General features: G+C 44.9%; 3 protein-coding genes across 7 annotated transcripts in view; all 3 read right to left on the bottom strand.

Annotated features, from left to right (window-relative positions):
* dus2 (dihydrouridine synthase 2) overlaps positions 1–1,678 on the bottom strand; it is an 8,265-nt gene extending 6,587 nt beyond the window's left edge. The window contains exons 1-7 of the mRNA XM_062461012.1: positions 1,561–1,678; positions 1,172–1,318; positions 1,010–1,055; positions 838–929; positions 636–679; positions 418–478; positions 59–106 (exon numbers count right to left, since the gene is read on the bottom strand). Coding sequence (XP_062316996.1) covers positions 59–106; positions 418–478; positions 636–679; positions 838–929; positions 1,010–1,055; positions 1,172–1,300 — 420 coding nt within the window. The 5' untranslated portion in view covers positions 1,301–1,318; positions 1,561–1,678. The remainder of the gene's footprint in view (positions 1–58; positions 107–417; positions 479–635; positions 680–837; positions 930–1,009; positions 1,056–1,171; positions 1,319–1,560) is intronic.
* Positions 1,679–1,817: 139 nt separating this feature from the next.
* Positions 1,818–13,875, bottom strand: slc7a10b (solute carrier family 7 member 10b). Of its 2 annotated transcripts, none has more exons than XM_062460986.1 (11): positions 13,771–13,875; positions 9,898–10,102; positions 8,785–8,936; positions 7,161–7,286; positions 6,589–6,742; positions 6,252–6,375; positions 4,795–4,898; positions 4,524–4,620; positions 4,191–4,340; positions 3,572–3,749; positions 1,818–3,382 (listed from the first exon to the last, which is right to left on the bottom strand). In XM_062460986.1, exons 3-11 carry the CDS (start codon positions 8,903–8,905, stop codon positions 3,252–3,254), a joined length of 1,185 nt encoding a protein of 394 aa, XP_062316970.1. In that variant the 5' UTR covers positions 8,906–8,936; positions 9,898–10,102; positions 13,771–13,875; the 3' UTR covers positions 1,818–3,251. The 2 variants fall into 2 exon arrangements, with proteins under 2 accessions (XP_062316970.1, XP_062316969.1); XM_062460985.1 differs by lacking the exon at positions 13,771–13,875 and adding an exon at positions 11,436–11,936.
* faap24 (FA core complex associated protein 24) lies at positions 13,587–14,977 on the bottom strand. Of its 4 annotated transcripts, none has more exons than XM_062460987.1 (4): positions 14,667–14,977; positions 14,235–14,370; positions 13,994–14,149; positions 13,587–13,875 (listed from the first exon to the last, which is right to left on the bottom strand). In XM_062460987.1, the coding sequence occupies exons 1-4, from the start codon at positions 14,801–14,803 to the stop codon at positions 13,636–13,638; spliced, it is 669 nt and encodes a 222-aa protein (XP_062316971.1). In that variant the 5' UTR covers positions 14,804–14,977; the 3' UTR covers positions 13,587–13,635. The 4 variants fall into 4 exon arrangements, with proteins under 4 accessions (XP_062316971.1, XP_062316972.1, XP_062316973.1 ...); XM_062460988.1 differs by having other exon boundaries at positions 14,235–14,374; positions 14,707–14,972; XM_062460989.1 differs by having other exon boundaries at positions 14,707–14,961.
* Between the last annotated feature and the right edge of the window lie 1,213 nt (positions 14,978–16,190).

Below are 16,190 nucleotides of genomic sequence, written 5' to 3'. Positions count from 1 at the left end.
CAATGAGATATCAACCCACATACTGTATGTGATAACTTAAGGAGGAGGAGAACCTTACTGCCTCGATTTTGTCAGGATCAGAGAGGAGAGCTGCTCCCATCCCACCCTGCAGGAGAAACATATTCAGGTCACAACAGGGGAGGGAATGTACCATGTAGACTAAGGAGGGAGTGTAACCATGTAGACTGAGGCATTACCGCCATGGCCGGGGGTTTGAATCCAGCCCAGGGCTTCGCTGCATGTCGTGTGTGTGTGTCCCCCCATCCCCCCTCTCCCTGCCTTCCTGTCACATTACACTGATAAAAGCATGAAAATACCCAATAATAATAGTTTGCCTTCAAAGTCAAAGCAAGGTGAGAGGAGCAGGCACCGAGCGGTACTTCACCAGGACGGGTTCTAGAACGAGTCCAGGCTCACCTTGGTGGAGTATTCCTTTGGACAGCCCATGTTCACATCGATTGCGGCCACATCATTCTCTCTACGTATGAGAGAGAAACAGGCGTAGTTCAGAAAAGAGGAGGGCATTGGAGCAGAATGTCTCAGGTGTACGGTTGTGTCAATTCAATGGGTTTAGTAAAAAATATGTATTTTTATTTTTACTTGAGAAGAATAGAGCTACATAAGTGAGGACTTACACAAGCTGTGCCACTCTCAGCGCTCTTTCTGGGTTAGCGGTTCCCTGGAAGCATGATACATGTGTAATTATTAGACCTAAATCATTCGGTTACATCAAAACACATGTCATAGTAACAAATGAAATCAGACTTTATTTATATTACGTCTTTGGTGCAAAATTGGCACCTCTAAGCAAAAAAAAAGCTTATGGGAAATATTTACCATTTGAAATACAACTCTGTCCTTTTCTTTCCGGCAGGTCCTGAACATAATTTTCTCATCTGGGGCAACAAAATCCACCGTCTCCAACACCTCTGTCAGGTACAGACAAAACGTTAGTACACAAGACAAAAATACGTAGTTGCAGTGACAGTGATGTAATAAAGACCCTTACCATTCACCACCCTTTCACATTGTGCCATTTTTATATCGATCAGCTCCTGCAAAACAAGGTACTAAATCATTCTGATATTTTTTTGGGAAAGACTCGGGTTAAGTTAGAAACTTGTGATATGTTTTTGCACGCAGTTATTTAAATCACATCTGTGTTGCTTACCTCACTGTACACAATGTCTGCACCCAAGTCCAGAGCCAGCAGTCTCATGGGCAGGGTACCCACACGTACCATCGGCGCGAGTGCTGCTATGTTGCGAAAACTCAGCCTTCCAACTGCGTTCGAGGTCATTATGTTATCGTTATGTGACTAAAGCGACGGAGAGAAGACATGCAACACACAAATTGAGATAACTTGTCAAAAAAAACTATTAGGTAACATATCAGAAGTTGTAACTTGTGCCCATTTGTGCACCAAATACAAAGCTAGCTTGATTCGATACAACTAGGTAGGCTACAAGCCATGGATGTATTTGGAAATTACTTAATGAGGCCAACACACACGACATAATCAGTTTATTTATGCATATATTTAAAAAAAATATATCTTACCGGTATCGGTAAACAAATATGTCTCCATTTGCTGTTCGAGAAACAGACACGCGTTTACTGCACTTCCTGTTTAAGACACTACGTCATCTGACGTCTCTCGCGCCGATCAGTTTTGCGGTGAAGTTTGTGCAGTAACGCCTGGGACCAATGACTGTAAAAAGAAAAAGCCAGCCAGTGTGTCCCAGGCGTAAGAGAACCTGCTAACCAAAGTTACCTGAAGACTGTTGTTAAAAGTTGATGAAAGGACAGCGTTATCTGGGTATAAACTTAATTTATTGTACTATTATTAGTTACTTTCTCATTTACAAAACGTGCTCTAAAGACATTTCAGTTAACATCCCAAGTCCCTTTGTAAACACCAGATGCTTTACAAATAACGTAAAGAGTAAAAGCTCTTTATTTCAAGACAAAGAAAATAAAATACTATATGTTCAGTGTAGTTAATGCTTTAGCACTGTGTTTTTCCTGACAGGCTTAATGATATGGCAGCTGTTGGACTGAGAACTTGTCATGGGTTGAGAAGCTACACAACTACAAGTCCCTTGAATGATCTTTTCATTTGTGTTACACATCTTCTGTACATCCAGAAACACACACATTATCATTATGCTTATTAGTAATAGAAACATACAAAGTATTTGTATAATATTTCTGTAGGTTTAACAGTCATGGGTGTGGTCATGTGAAGATGGAAAAAAACAAGATTTTTTCCCTCGTTGGCTGGGCATGACTAATATTAATCATGTGAATAATTGCTCTTCATTCATTATTTGCAATACCTTAAAACTATCTAGAAAACAGCTTGACCATGATTTTTGGAACCTCTACGATGGTGAAAACAATGTTTATAGTATTCATTTGATTATTGGCGTTATGTGCTCTGTTTAACTGTGGTAGAAAATACAAAGAGTGTGAGTAATCAAACTTGATATTTGAATCTTAGTTTGGAAAACAAGCATCATTAGGGTGCAGCAATAATTTGTAAGTATATTATCTTCCTTGTCTCAATGTTAGAAATTGGAGATGTGATTGTGCTTCTCTTTACAGAATAACTTAACAGTATGACAAGATGAAAACACAGCTTTGTGTTATCAGGCTGCTGGTTAATAAGATGAACTCTGATGAGGAGCTCACGTCAAAGACTTCATTTAGTCTTCAACCCCTCCTGGCTCTAATCATCATTATTTAGAATATCAGAGGATGTCCTGTTGCAAACAAACATCGACAGGAAGCAGAAAATGGAAGACCATGTTGCTTTTCAAATTCTCACAGGAAACAAACAAAGCAGGTTCTTCCTAAAAGCATACAGCTAATACAGGCAATCTAGTCGTAAGGAATGTTCTCCTTTAAGGCACGATAAAACAGTCAACATCAGGTCTATTCAAACCGAGATACTTCCATTTCAACATTGAAAAGTTTACAGCAAAGGGCCTTAGATAGTTTGTTGGGATGATGTCCATTTCAGAAGGTGATACTGTTGGCATTAGCTTTTTGTACTTGATGACTTAGTATAAAAGAGAAGAAAAAAAAGTGCCAGTGGCCCATGCATAAAAACTCAGGCATTCCACTCAGTTGTAAGAAAATGGATATGAGTTTCAGATGATTGAAGATCAGACAAGAAGTTCCAGTAACAGGAACAAGTCTGTAATCATACAGTGACGGAAAATAATCAACAAAAAAACTGAAAGAGCTTAAGAATTCCCAGACATACTGCTCTTGACTGAAGATTTGTCAGTCCATTCTGGGGATGGGCTGATATCGATAGGATCAATCTGGGGGAAAACCACGAAACACAGTCTCTGCCCCAGGTGAGTCGCTGACTCTGCAGAGAAATAAAGAACCTGTGTTGGGTGTGCATCGCACAACCGGAAGTGTAACTGAATGACAGTACTTGAGCAAGAACAAAGTGGATTTAACGCCCATTGGATGTTGTGTAGAGTTATTCTATAGCAATGTAAACCAGCAAGGTTCAAACGTGCAGTCTTTTTAAGGATGATGCTAGAATACTCACCAATCAAATCATAGATACACTTTGGCTTGTCTTTCCAGTGGACCCCGAGGAAGTAAACCGGCACTCCGGTGAGCATGATGACCAAACCCACCCCACAGACCAGCGGCTCAGAGTACAGGCTGAAGCCCAACAGCAAGGCCCAGAAGAGCAGGTAACAGACAGGGACCAGCAGGTTCACCTGGCGGGTCAGACATGGGGGGTCAGACATGGGGACAGTTAACGTTTCATTGGGTATTCCAGCTGTCGCTATCACGCAGTGTGTAAGATGGAGACAAAATTCCCTTCTCAAAGACGACCACAGATTGTATCCAGTTCTACTCCAGATCTGCAGGCCATACAAACGTATCTTTATCCTCTAAATCAGGTGTAAATGATGGCTGATCAAGGCCCGGAAGCAATCCTGCATTGCTCACTAGGGGTGGGAATCTTTTGGTACCTCTCGATTCTTGGGGTCACAAATCCATTAAAAATCGATTCATTATTTTTTAATCAAAATAATAACATTACAATTATAGATTTTTAAATAACGATTTTTTAAATTTTTGAATCGATGTGAATCACTAGAAGACTGAATCGCGATTCAAATGTGATTCGATTTTTCCCCACCCCTATTGCTTACCTTGATGGGTCTGTATAGTTTAGGCTTCTTCCATCTGTAGTAGAGCAGGCCAGCGATCGTGACTCCATAGGAGAGGTAGTTGATAAAAGACACATAGTTGATCAGGTTGTGTGTCTCACCAATGCACAGGATCACTATGGTGGCCGTGCACTAAAAGAAAGATAAAGAGAAGAAACGTATTAAATCTGCTGCAAAGGCTTTTGGGATGTGTCTGTGCCATGTGGCACACTGAATAGCACCAGTTACTGAAGTTAACTAATTCACTGTAGTCAGACCAATAATTGTTATATTTGGCGTAAAGTGCTTTTAAAATGACGACATGATTGTGCTTACACAGACTAGAAGTGCAGGAATGGGGGTGCAGTTTTTGAAGTGGATCATGGCCAGCAAGCTGGGTAGGTGCCCCTCTCTCGCCCCAGAGAAACACAATCTGGAACGGCCAAATAAAAACACATGACTCCTCTTGGAACAATGTACATGTTCAATGTCTCACCAAAATTATTCAATATCTCAATGCTGATCAAACCTGTCAAGGGAGGTTGAATGGAGATACAAAAATAGCCCTACATGTAGTATTGCCTTTGATCTTATGAGGGCAGATTACCTTGAGGATGTGAAGAGGTATCCATTGATGCCACCAAAGGTAGAAAGAGCTACAGAGATGGGCATAATGACTGAGAACATTCCCAGGAGCTTCTCCCCAAACGTCTGCAAACCCAAAGTTACGTTAACAATTATCTGAACACGGCAAACGTGGAACACAATCATTAAACCACAACACGTTGGTGGCACATGAATAAAGCGTTGTTTGTATGCATGATGACACCGTGTCTGAACAGATGAATTGCTACAGTGAACGATTACTAACAACAGGGCGACCCCTCAGAAGTATGACTGTATCACGAATGTCATCGGAAGGGGACCATTCCAGAACGCTGTGCTCGGCCATGTTGTGAAGCTGCGGTTACAGAACGCTGTGCTCGGCCATGTTGTGAAGCTGCGGTTACAGAACGCTGTGCTCGGCCATGTTGTGAAGCTGCGGTTACAGAACGCTGTGCTCGGCCATGTTGTGAAGCTGCGGTTACAGAACGCCGTGCTCGGCCATGTTGTGAAGCTGCGGTTACAGAACGCTGTGCTCGGCCATGTTGTGAAGCTGCGGTTACAGAACGCCGTGCTCGGCCATGTTGTGAAGCTGCGGTTACAGAACGCTGTGCTCGGCCATGTTGTGAAGCTGCGGTTACAGAACGCCGTGCTCGGCCATGTTGTGAAGCTGCGGTTACAGAATGCTGTGCTCGGCCATGTTGTGAAGCTGCGGTTACAGAACGCTGTGCTCGGCCATGTTGTGAAGCTGCGGTTACAGAACGCTGTGCTCGGCCATGTTGTGAAGCTGCGGTTACAGAACGCCGTGCTCGGCCATGTTGTGAAGCTGCGGTTACAGAACGCCGTGCTCGGCCATGTTGTGAAGCTGCGGTTACAGAACGCCGTGCTCGGCCATGTTGTGAAGCTGCGGTTACAGAACGCCGTGCTCGGCCATGTTGTGAAGCTGCGGTTACAGAATGCTGTGCTCGGCCATGTTGTGAAGCTGCGGTTACAGAACGCCGTGCTCGGCCATGTTGTGAAGCTGCGGTTACAGAACGCTGTGCTCGGCCATGTTGTGAAGCTGCGGTTACAGAACGCTGTGCTCGGCCATGTTGTGAAACTGCGGTTACAGAACGCTGTGCTCGGCCATGTTGTGAAGCTGCGGTTACAGAACGCCGTGCTCGGCCATGTTGTGAAGCTGCGGTTACAGAACGCTGTGCTCGGCCATGTTGTGAAGCTGCGGTTACAGAACGCCGTGCTCGGCCATGTTGTGAAGCTGCGGTTACAGAACGCCGTGCTCGGCCATGTTGTGAAGCTGCGGTTACAGAACGCCGTGCTCGGCCATGTTGTGAAGCTGCGGTTACAGAACGCCGTGCTCGGCCATGTTGTGAAGCTGCGGTTACAGAACGCTGTGCTCGGCCATGTTGTGAAGCTGCGGTTACAGAACGCTGTGCTCGGCCAGGTTGTGAAGCGGTTACTCACCACAGCCACAGCGTTGGAGGAGAGCAGCTCCTCAGGTGACATGGAGGAGAAGTAGGCGATGTTGGTGAGGGTGTACACACAGGTAACCAATGGGATGGAGATGTATATGGCACGAGGTAGATTCCTGATGAGGTCCACAACAACCCCGGTTACAAATGATGAACACAGAAAAAGTCATGCTGACAAAAGTCAACTGATTACTTCAATCATATAAACATCATATTTTGCAGTAACCACACCATACATTTGCCATGCATTCACAGTCAAATTGGACAATGTAATACGGGATTAAATGGACACATCCAGATAAACTATTCATGCAAAACCAGAAGCTCACCGTCTTGGTTCAACCACTTCTTCTGTCACATAGTTCAGGAAGTTCCATCCACTGAATGCAAACGAGGCCTGCAGGAAGGCCAGGGCGATCTGCCCAACCGAGGGCGTCTTTTCAAACTCAAACGCAACCTGAGGTGTCAGTCCCTCAAAATTACCTACAGGGGTACAAGTTCACTAGAAGGGTGACGCACACATAATTCACTATCAATATTTTAGTGTACATTTATTGTTATTTTGTTTTATTATTGTAGTATTTTTTACCAGTAAGATAAGACAGAACTTTATTAATCCCAAAGGAAATTATTGTGCCAGAGACTGCTCAGAAGTTACAACATAAGAATAAAAACAATTGAGTATTAAATGTAAAGTTTATAAAGGAGTAAATGCCAAATGCTAACACCAGTGCCTCATAGAATAACAAAAAATGTAAGATCAATTAAGTACAATGTAAAACCGAAGCACAGATATATTCAGTTCTGTGCTATGGCAACTTCTGTTTCAAAGAACATCAGTGTTGTTCTCTACTGGTGTAAGAACTGTCCAGAGCACGGGTAGGCCGGGTAGGAATCTTACCCTTGAAGATCTGGACCAGACCCACCACTATGATGAGCCCCAGGGCCATCAACTTCCCCACAGTGAAGACATCCTGAATCCTGGTGGCCAGGCGCACACTGGAGCAGTTTACCCACGTCAGGAACACTGCAGAGGAGACGGAAGCACACCCAGTCAGACATCCACAGAGAGCACACCCAGTCAGACATCCACAGAGAGCACACCCAGTCAGACATCCACAGAGAGCACACCCAGTCAGACATCCACAGAGAGCACACCCAGTCAGACATCCACAGAGAGCACACCCAGTCAGACATCCACAGAGAGCACACCCAGTCAGACATCCACAGAGAGCACACCCAGTCAGACATCCACAGAGAGCACACCCAGTCAGACATCCACGGAGAGGAGAGAGCTAAGCAGGAGAGGATGGGACGTGTTTCAGGTGTATGAAAAACCGAACAAGCTTTATAGTTCTCAATGTGAATTTAAGCCGGGCGTTTCTACGTTTTAGGAAACGCGAGTTGCATTCTGAATCCTTCATGCCAGTCATCGTGAATCGAGCCTGTTCTCAGTCAGTCAGCTCGGACACATGGCTGGGCAGCGGGCAGCGGGCACCAGGCTCCCGGTCCTGCCTGGGCCCGGGGCGTAAGTTGGCATGTCAGACAAGAATGTGGGAAATGGTGGAGCAAAAGGGGGTTTGGCACGATCGTTTCACCTCGTCCATCACTGTCACCGGCTCCCTTCTCACTCTCATGGTGGCCTGGTTCTCACACACAAAGGAGCGCTGTCACTCCCTCCAAAACAAACCGCTTCCGATGGAAGAGAACAAAAATGAGGAGGAGGACAGGCAGGCAGGTCCCTGAAGAGGCCAGGAGAGAGAGCTCACGTTTTTCACCCAGATGGTTGGCATCTAGCCCTGAAAACAAGTGCGAATAACAGTCCCCGAAAGCCAGGGATCACGTTCTCGAAAGCCAGGGGTTTGCACTCAAGGGGCCACCCTTTCGTTGACTTGTTCACGACTGCATGCTCGTTGAGAACACAATGAGGCTTTTGTCGGATGTCCTCCCTCAGCAGTGTTTGGTGCAGGTACTTTAAGGGCATGGTGTCATGTGATTCAGCAAGGACACTTAAGGATCTCATAACAGCCCTGTCTAAGCAGAACTCACCCGAAAGAATAATTCAATCAACTGTGGCTTCATCATGCTGCTGAAAGTGTTTATTCTGCCACTTGTTTAGGATGTTGTGAGTACTACTTTTGGTGGCCTTAATGATGATATAATTTCTCTTCTGCGATCATCTCCAAGTGATGACATTCATTATAGATCTGTGATGTTTTACCACTTCCTGTCTGCTCCTGTTACCCTTCTCTCTTTTCCATCTGACACAACATGCATTTTTTACAACAGCTGTCTTGAACTTGTAGTTCTACAAAGCTAGTCGGCAACTCTTACGTAAGAGAAATGTTTCAAGTGGTAGCGGGCGAACGTTCTCAAGCACTCAAACTGTCTCGCAGGCCTAACCCTCAATTAAAACCTTATATTTGCTGGCAAACAGAAACGCAACATTGTCTACATCTGGGTTAGGGTTCGGAGTTTCTCTTCACCACATCCATCCAGAGCCGTGCGATTGTGATCCCACTCACGTAGACAGGTGGTCGACAGCATCCGTGTGGCCATGTATGGGGGGGCACAGTTGGGGAATACAGGCTGCAGAATATAGTTGGAGAAGGTCAGGGCGATGACGGCTAGAGTGGTGGGGTACATGATGAGGACAGCACTCCACAGCAGGAGGAAACTAGGGAAGATTAGAAAGAAGATCCTGATTCACAACATTTATAAATAATTTAAAAAATCTGCTAGCCAGGCTTACAAAAGCTTTTTTTTTTTTACACGTGTATAACACTAATCAATGCAGTATGATGTGTGCCCGTCTGTTGAGGTGAGCTCCCAGTCGGTACAGTATGTTGAGATGACCTCCCAGTCGGTACAGTCTGTTGAGGTGACCTCCCAGTCGGTACAGTCTGTTGAGGTGACCTCCCAGTCGGTACAGTCTGTTGAGGTGACCTCCCAGTCGGTACAGTCTGTTTTGGTGACCTCCCAGTCGGTACAGTATGTTGAGGTGACCTCCCAGTCGGTACAGTCTGAGGTGACCTCCCAGTCGGTACAGTATGTTGAGGTGACCTCCCAGTCGGTACAGTCTGTTGAGGTGACCTCCCAGTCGGTACAGTATGTTGAGGTGACCTCCCAGTCGGTACAGTCTGAGGTGACCTCCCAGTCGGTACAGTATGTTGAGGTGACCTCCCAGTCGGTACAGTCTGTTGAGGTGACCTCCCAGTCGGTACAGTCTGTTGAGGTAACCTCCCAGTCGGTACAGTCTGTTGAGGTGACCTCCCAGTCGGTACAGTCTGTTGAGGTGACCTCCCAGTCGGTACAGTCTGTTGAGGTGACCTCCCAGTCGGTACAGTATGTTGAGGTGACCTCCCAGTCGGTACAGTCTGAGGTGACCTCCCAGTCGGTACAGTATGTTGAGGTGACCTCCCAGTCGGTACAGTCTGTTGAGGTGACCTCCCAGTCGGTACAGTCTGTTGAGGTGACCTCCCAGTCGGTACAGTCTGTTGAGGTGACCTCCCAGTCGGTACAGTCTGTTGAGGTGACCTCCCAGTCGGTACAGTCTGTTGAGGTGACCTCCCAGTCGGTACAGTCTGTTGAGGTGACCTCCCAGTCGGTACAGTCTGTTGAGGAGGTGTGGCACTCACCCAACCAGGCCTCCGAAAATCTCAGTGACGTAGGAGTAGTCCCCTCCAGACTTGGGGATGGTGACTCCCAGCTCTGCGTAGCAGAGGGAGCCCAGCGCCGCTATCCCCCCTCCCAGCACCCACACGATCAGAGCCAGGCCCACGGAACCCGAGTGCTCTAGGACTCCCTTGGGAGAGATGAATATTCCAGACCCGATAATGTTCCCTGGGAAAAAGGGATATCACTACGGCTTAAATTTTAGTTTGCCACAAATTACTGAAAGAAATAAAAAAAACTGTGCTGCTATTCTACTTTTAATATGTGTAACTAGTAACTGTAACTGTTACAAGTAAACACGATTTAAACACGGTTAAAAACGATGAAACATTTGTGACAGGATAGTAGGTATTATGGTATCGTGTTTTATGTTGCATAGTTACACCTTTTCTAATGTCAAAACATACTCCATTCCTTCACCAAGGACACCAGTAGAACAGGAAACTGTGTTAAATTAAATCCGGAGTATCTCAAAAATATTTTTTTTTATTGAGGAAGAGCCTCAAACCTAATACCCTTCAATCACACTTGTCTCAACCCTGTTCAGGGTTCTAATGAGCGCGTCCTTGCGCTAGCCTTGTATCCCAGCGTATTCAGGGTCCATCACTGAGAGCGGCTCAGCAAGAGGCAGCCAAGTGGCACAGACCTTGATTACATAACTGGACATAAATGATTTACTCTGGACTGTCAAACTGAGGCGCCGCACCGGGAGGATTTTATTCAGTAGTTCGTCTCTTTTAGGCTACGCGGTTTGTAGCCTAGACAACAAAGGAGGGTGCGATTATAATATACTTTCTTGTCGGAGTATCGTCCTGTTTGTCTCGTCACAGTATGTGTTCATTTCTCACACAAAGGCCATTGGGCCTCAGAGTATACAGAAGTCAGTAACTGGGATCATCACAAAATTCACCCGAATTTATTCAATATGTCTACTAACGGATACGATTCCTCACAGCTTGGCTGTCAACAAATGTTGTATGCTGGCCAAACTTCATTTCCACTATAGGCCTCCGTTGTGAAAGTTTTAGTGACAGCAGTGATGCTTCTATATCCATTAGAACCTTCAACCACCACACCGCTCAGTGAGATTTGTGTGCGATTTCTTAAAGCTCTCACTGCCCTTTCTTCTGCTCCAGTAAACAATTCTGTTCTGCTCGACAATCAATGTGGTCCTTGACTTAATATATTTTGGCCACGTAAGCATTAAGGTAGACATGATAGCCTATCTCATTCTCTTTGCAAAATGCCAGTTCCCCCATCTATCTGCCTGGAACAGGTAGGCCTATTTTTCTAAAAGGTTGACATTGAACATAAACTTTAATAGTATAATAAATGACTATAAACCTTAAAAATGAACTTGGGGCTCAAAACGGTATTAGCCTACTTATTCTGAAGAACAAGAGTAGGCTACCCAAGTTAAGTTTCTACAACTGCGCTTTCAGCGATGAACCATCAACCCCATAATTTATTCTCAAATGCAACACAAGTATTCCAATCTTACCTATGATGATAGTGCACGCGCTTAGGAGTCCTATTTCTTTCTTTAGAGTCACTCTCTCCGGGATATCGGCACACTTCTTTTTCCCATCTTTCACGGTCTTCTTTACGGTCACCGGCTCTTCCCGTGAGCAGGGACTTCTTTTCCGCTTTTCCCCATCCATGTCCACGACCATATCAAAAGCTTTCTCGAGTCCCTCTCTTGAACTCACATACAGTATTGAAGCACATTCAATAGGGTGCGCATGCGCAACAATTTGTCGCTGTCCAGGGTAGAATGCTAACTACCCCACTCTCGTGCCATCAACAACTTGAGCATCGACGGACTTTTCGACGTGACTCTGCCAGGAAACTGTTAAAAGGCCTGTTCTTTCCATTTCCCCCATAATGAAACCATGAGGTTGGATGGATATTAACGATGAAACGTTTGCTCTGAACTCGGAGTTCTCAACTTAAAGCGATAAAGGATCGGCTAACTTTAAAGCAGAAAAGTAGCATATTAGTCACGCTATGCTTAACCCTCGTGCTGCCTTCGGGTCACATGACCCAAAGGTTCATAACGAACCATCGTTGTGTTTACCCAATTTTACCCAATACAAAAACAAATAAAAATAATTTTCTTTTAACCTTCGCAATGTGGGGGGTCTGAGACAGCCCAACGGTTAAAAGAAAATGCTTCACTTTGTTTTTGTATGCGGTAAAGTTGTCGCAATACGACGGTGGGTCACAATGACTGATGGGTCAGAATGACCCGAAGATAACACAAGGGTTAACAGAGTCGCGTTTTTAAACAAGTCTATCCAAGTTATCGACAATTTAATACATTCTCAATTCTAATGGACATGCCAGCGTGGGTCAAATTCAAAATGTTCCCAAATTCGTTGCATTAAAAAAGGTTTCGAAATAAAGTAATATAAAGTATATGGACACGTTAAATGTCTCATTTAATATAAAATTCACTTTATTCACACAACTTCTTTCAGTTCCTTCCCCTCAGGCATCTAAAATAAGCCTCAGTCATGTTACATTGATGCACCTCTTTCGTTTCCTGGTGAGAACCCACTTTTGAACTGTTCAGAGGGACACCAAAGAGAGCTCCGCGCCTGCATCCCAAAGCCTTCATGCTTCCCTTCCCCTCTAAAGAACCTCAGTGTGGAATTTAAGAAGTCAAGTTGAGCGGTCTCCGTCAGGGGCTTTCTCTCTCTCTCTCAAACGCCACAAGCTCCACAATAAAGGGCCTGGATTCAGCTGATCCTGTTAGAAGGCCAATAAAACCGGGAGCTGTTTTGTGTGCAGGAAGTAAAGCCAAACACTGCCAGCAGTGTGCAACTCTTAAAGGAGGAAGCCGAGCAGAAAACCAATACATCACAGGAGGACCAACTCTGGGTGAGAAGGTGGAGGGGGAGAGACAGAGAGAGTGGGAAGGTGGAGGGGGAGAGACAGAGTGGGAAGGTGGAGGGGGAGAGACAGAGAGAGTGGGAAGGGGGAGAGACGATTCCATTAGCTTCCACTGCCCCCGTGGAGTCAGAGTAATCAATTCCTGGTTAAGCCAGCAGCATGCCAATGGCACCGCCTGTTGTGCTGGTCGGGGAGGGACTGGAATGTCCCAGTGAGCTTCCTGCCAGGCAGAACTCCCTCCAGCCAGGTCACATGGCACAGCCGGGTCACATGACGCAGCCGGGTATAAAAGGCGGTAGTGACTGAGTGGTTAGGAAACAGGGCTTTCAGCAGGCTGCCAGGAAAGTGCTCCTTCATTGAGAGTGAAGCCATTCCCTTGCTAAAGGAATGGGTTTTCGAGAACACAGTGTGACAGCAGCACATCGATTCTCCTTCTGGGTTCTGGTCTGTTTTCACTGTCAGTTGTAATGAAACTCACAGCTTGAGTCAAAACTGTTCCGGACTACGCAAGTCCACAGTGAGAGGCATGAGTAAACATCATCTTCTACCCCATCTAGTGGTCAGGCCACTACATTGCTCCAGCCCTGGCTGCACACAGGCACATTAAACAACATGGGTTAACAAGTATTTTTTTTCTCTCTCTATTCGATCAACTGCACACAGTCCAGAACTACACAAAGACTATATCACGTAAACACAGTCGAAAGACATTTAAGTTAAAATGTACTTCTAGCTCGATCGCATACAAAAAACAGGATCTTATACACAGGAGTTTATTGACATATGTAACTATATCCACTGTGCAGTCAGGCCTGCTGGTGGAATAAGCTGTGCACGTGTTGGGCTGCAGCCTGGCCCACTACTGGCTCCAGTTCATGGATGCCAGCGTTGCACAGTTGCTGGATACTGGAAAAGTGCTGGAGCAGGGACATCGCTCTGACCTTCCCTACTCCAGGTATCTGCTGCACCAGAGACATGACCAGGGGGTCCAACAGGTACGACACACTCCTCCGCCGGAACGGGTTCTCCTTACTTTCCCCAACTGCCTGCAGAAAACAGACACCACAATTGACAGGTTTCTAAGTACATGGATTTTCCGCACCTTAAGTTTTTTCTGGTAAAAGGTTGAGACATGACGTGGCTTTAATCATGTATATTTCTTACCATCTGAGTCAGGAGTTGGGATGCCTCCACCTGGTTGGTAACAGGTAACAGTATCAGGCCCAACTCAATCACCACAAACTTCTGTATGGCAGCAAAGTACTGCTCGCTCAGTATAGTCTTCTCCACCAAGACTATCCCCTGCAGACTACTGTTAGCCTTCAACAGAAAGGGGTAAACTCACAACAAAAAGTCGTCGCATCTGGAAATCTTCCCAAGTGAAAAAGACTTGAAATAAACTTACATTTCTGAAGCGAACCAACTTTCTTTTGTAACTGTTTCCCGCTACAAGGTCAGTCTCAGAAACGTACAGGATGCAGCTGTTGTTGGACAGGTGGAAGTCCACGACGCCCAGTTCCTTCTCAAAAGTAGTTTTCACACTTCCTTAAATAGAAAATTGTAACCACGATCAATTGAGAAATACTGTGGTCGTGTGTGTCCTGTTTGCGATCCCCGTGGTTTACATTGAAAACTAACTAGCTACATAGTATAAGCCTGTGAAAAGAAGCGGTTCACAGAAAACGATCAGAATTATAGTAACCGAATCACATATAGCGCTACAACGAAAGCAATGAAGTGCTTTCTCTCATGTCTGAGGTATACTGTCTACGAAAGTAGTTAGATAACTACAGTACAACTAAACTCAGAACTATCGATCTCTTACAATTCAACTTACCATCTGATACTGTTACTGAGCGCATCGTGATATTCCTTACCCTTCAAACTCTGCACGAGAACAGAGCCTTTCCATTTTTCATGCGCAATAACATGTCCATATGGAGGAACTGCATTCACGACGACTGTTGTCTCCATTTATATATTTTAAGATTCCAGCAGTAGGCTACAGAGTAGAGTGACCTGGAGCTATTTTGCCTCCAAACATTTCAACCTAGTCTTCCTCTCCTTATTCCACGATAGAAAGCCACGCCACCACTGCTTGGTACTCACTGCCGCCACCTAGTGTAGTTCTGCTACAGGTGTACTACGGGGCATCACCATAGACCAGTGGTTCTCAAAGTGGGGGTCGCGACCCCTCGGGGGATCGCGAGACAACGAGGGGGGGTCGCGAGAGGATTTCCAGAAATCAAGGAACATTGTAAAACAATTAGAAATCGCATATTTTAGCCAACATTTTAACAAGTATAGTTAATTAATAAGTTAAATTAATTAATAATTAATAATTAATGCATGCAAATAAAAATGGCATAGACAATATAAAAATGGTTGTTTTGTATGGAAATAAACCAGTGACATAATGTTTTGTATTTTAAAAGGCATTGAATATTTAATATTGAAATTTAAACACCACCGAATGTTTTGGTTTTGAATTCACCTCTTTAAAATTGAAATATGAATTTGTCAATGTAAAAAAAAATATGATCCAAAAATTTAAAGGTCCCATGACATGAAACATTTAACATTAATATGAGTTCCCTTAGTCTGCCTTTGGTCCCCCAGTGGCTACACATTTTGATAGGTGTAAACCAAGCTCTGGGTATTCTTCTCCGCCTTTGAGAAAATGAAAGCTCAAACGCTATAGGTTTAGAAAATCCTCTCCTTGTGATGTCACAAGGAGGAAGGTTACCTCCCCTTTCTCTGGCCGGTCCATGAGAATCTGAGCTACGACCATGCCAGTGTGATATCGGTTTTTCCTCAAGAGACATCATGGCTTGCAAACGAACGAAGCATAACAGTTGCTCAGTGTTTGGATGTACAAATGAAAACAAGTCTTTTTACAGTTCCTTCATCCAAGCCTCTGAAGAACCAGTGTCTTTTTTCTCTGGAAATGCGCCGACACAACTTCCCAAAGTTTTGTATGGCTGCGCCAAACATTTCAGCCACGACTGTTTCCTCAACTTGGGCCAATACAAAGCTGGCCTCGCTGACCGCCTAAAATTACATTCTGGATCAGTACCAACTCTCCTTGGTCCGGCTACAAACCTCGGATAAGTAAGTCAACTAACGCTCATTTTGTTGCTTTACTGATTACCTAGCTTGCTACCCTTCATCATGTCAGAATGTCACCTTCAGAATGTGGCTGTAACATTAGCTCTGCAGCTATCAGCTAACAGCTCAGTCACTGTCGCTAATGTAAAGGTAGATAGCATCAAGTATGTGTGTGAATACACACACTGTAACGCGAGTGTTGTACACTTCTTTGTTATTTGGATAACCGTTCTGTATGGCGTGAAATTAGTGC

This window comes from Osmerus eperlanus, chromosome 5 (genome assembly GCF_963692335.1).
Source record: "Osmerus eperlanus chromosome 5, fOsmEpe2.1, whole genome shotgun sequence".
NCBI lineage: Eukaryota > Metazoa > Chordata > Actinopteri > Osmeriformes > Osmeridae > Osmerus > Osmerus eperlanus.
The sequence above is the reverse complement of the archived record's forward strand: the minus strand, read 5'-3'. Positions and strand labels throughout refer to the sequence as shown.

What these genes read in the sequence shown, in the direction of transcription:
- faap24 (XM_062460987.1), bottom strand. Translation starts at nt 14,803, where the DNA reads ATGGAGACAACAGTCGTCGTGAATGCAGTTCCTCCATATGGACATGTT. An exon ending in AGTTGGTTCGCTTCAGAAAT is followed by an intron (nt 14,150 to 14,234) that starts GTAAGTTTATTT and finishes TTTCTGTTGAAG; the next exon opens with GCTAACAGTAGTCTGCAGGG. An exon ending in CCCAACTCCTGACTCAGATG is followed by an intron (nt 13,876 to 13,993) that starts GTAAGAAATATA and finishes TGTTTTCTGCAG; the next exon opens with GCAGTTGGGGAAAGTAAGGA.
- slc7a10b (XM_062460985.1), bottom strand. Translation starts at nt 11,607, where the DNA reads ATGGTCGTGGACATGGATGGGGAAAAGCGGAAAAGAAGTCCCTGCTCA. An exon ending in GCTGTCGACCACCTGTCTAC is followed by an intron (nt 7,287 to 8,784) that starts GTGAGTGGGATC and finishes TCTCCTCTGCAG; the next exon opens with TGTTCCTGACGTGGGTAAAC. An exon ending in GTGTATCTATGATTTGATTG is followed by an intron (nt 3,383 to 3,571) that starts GTGAGTATTCTA and finishes ATTTCTCTGCAG; the next exon opens with AGTCAGCGACTCACCTGGGG.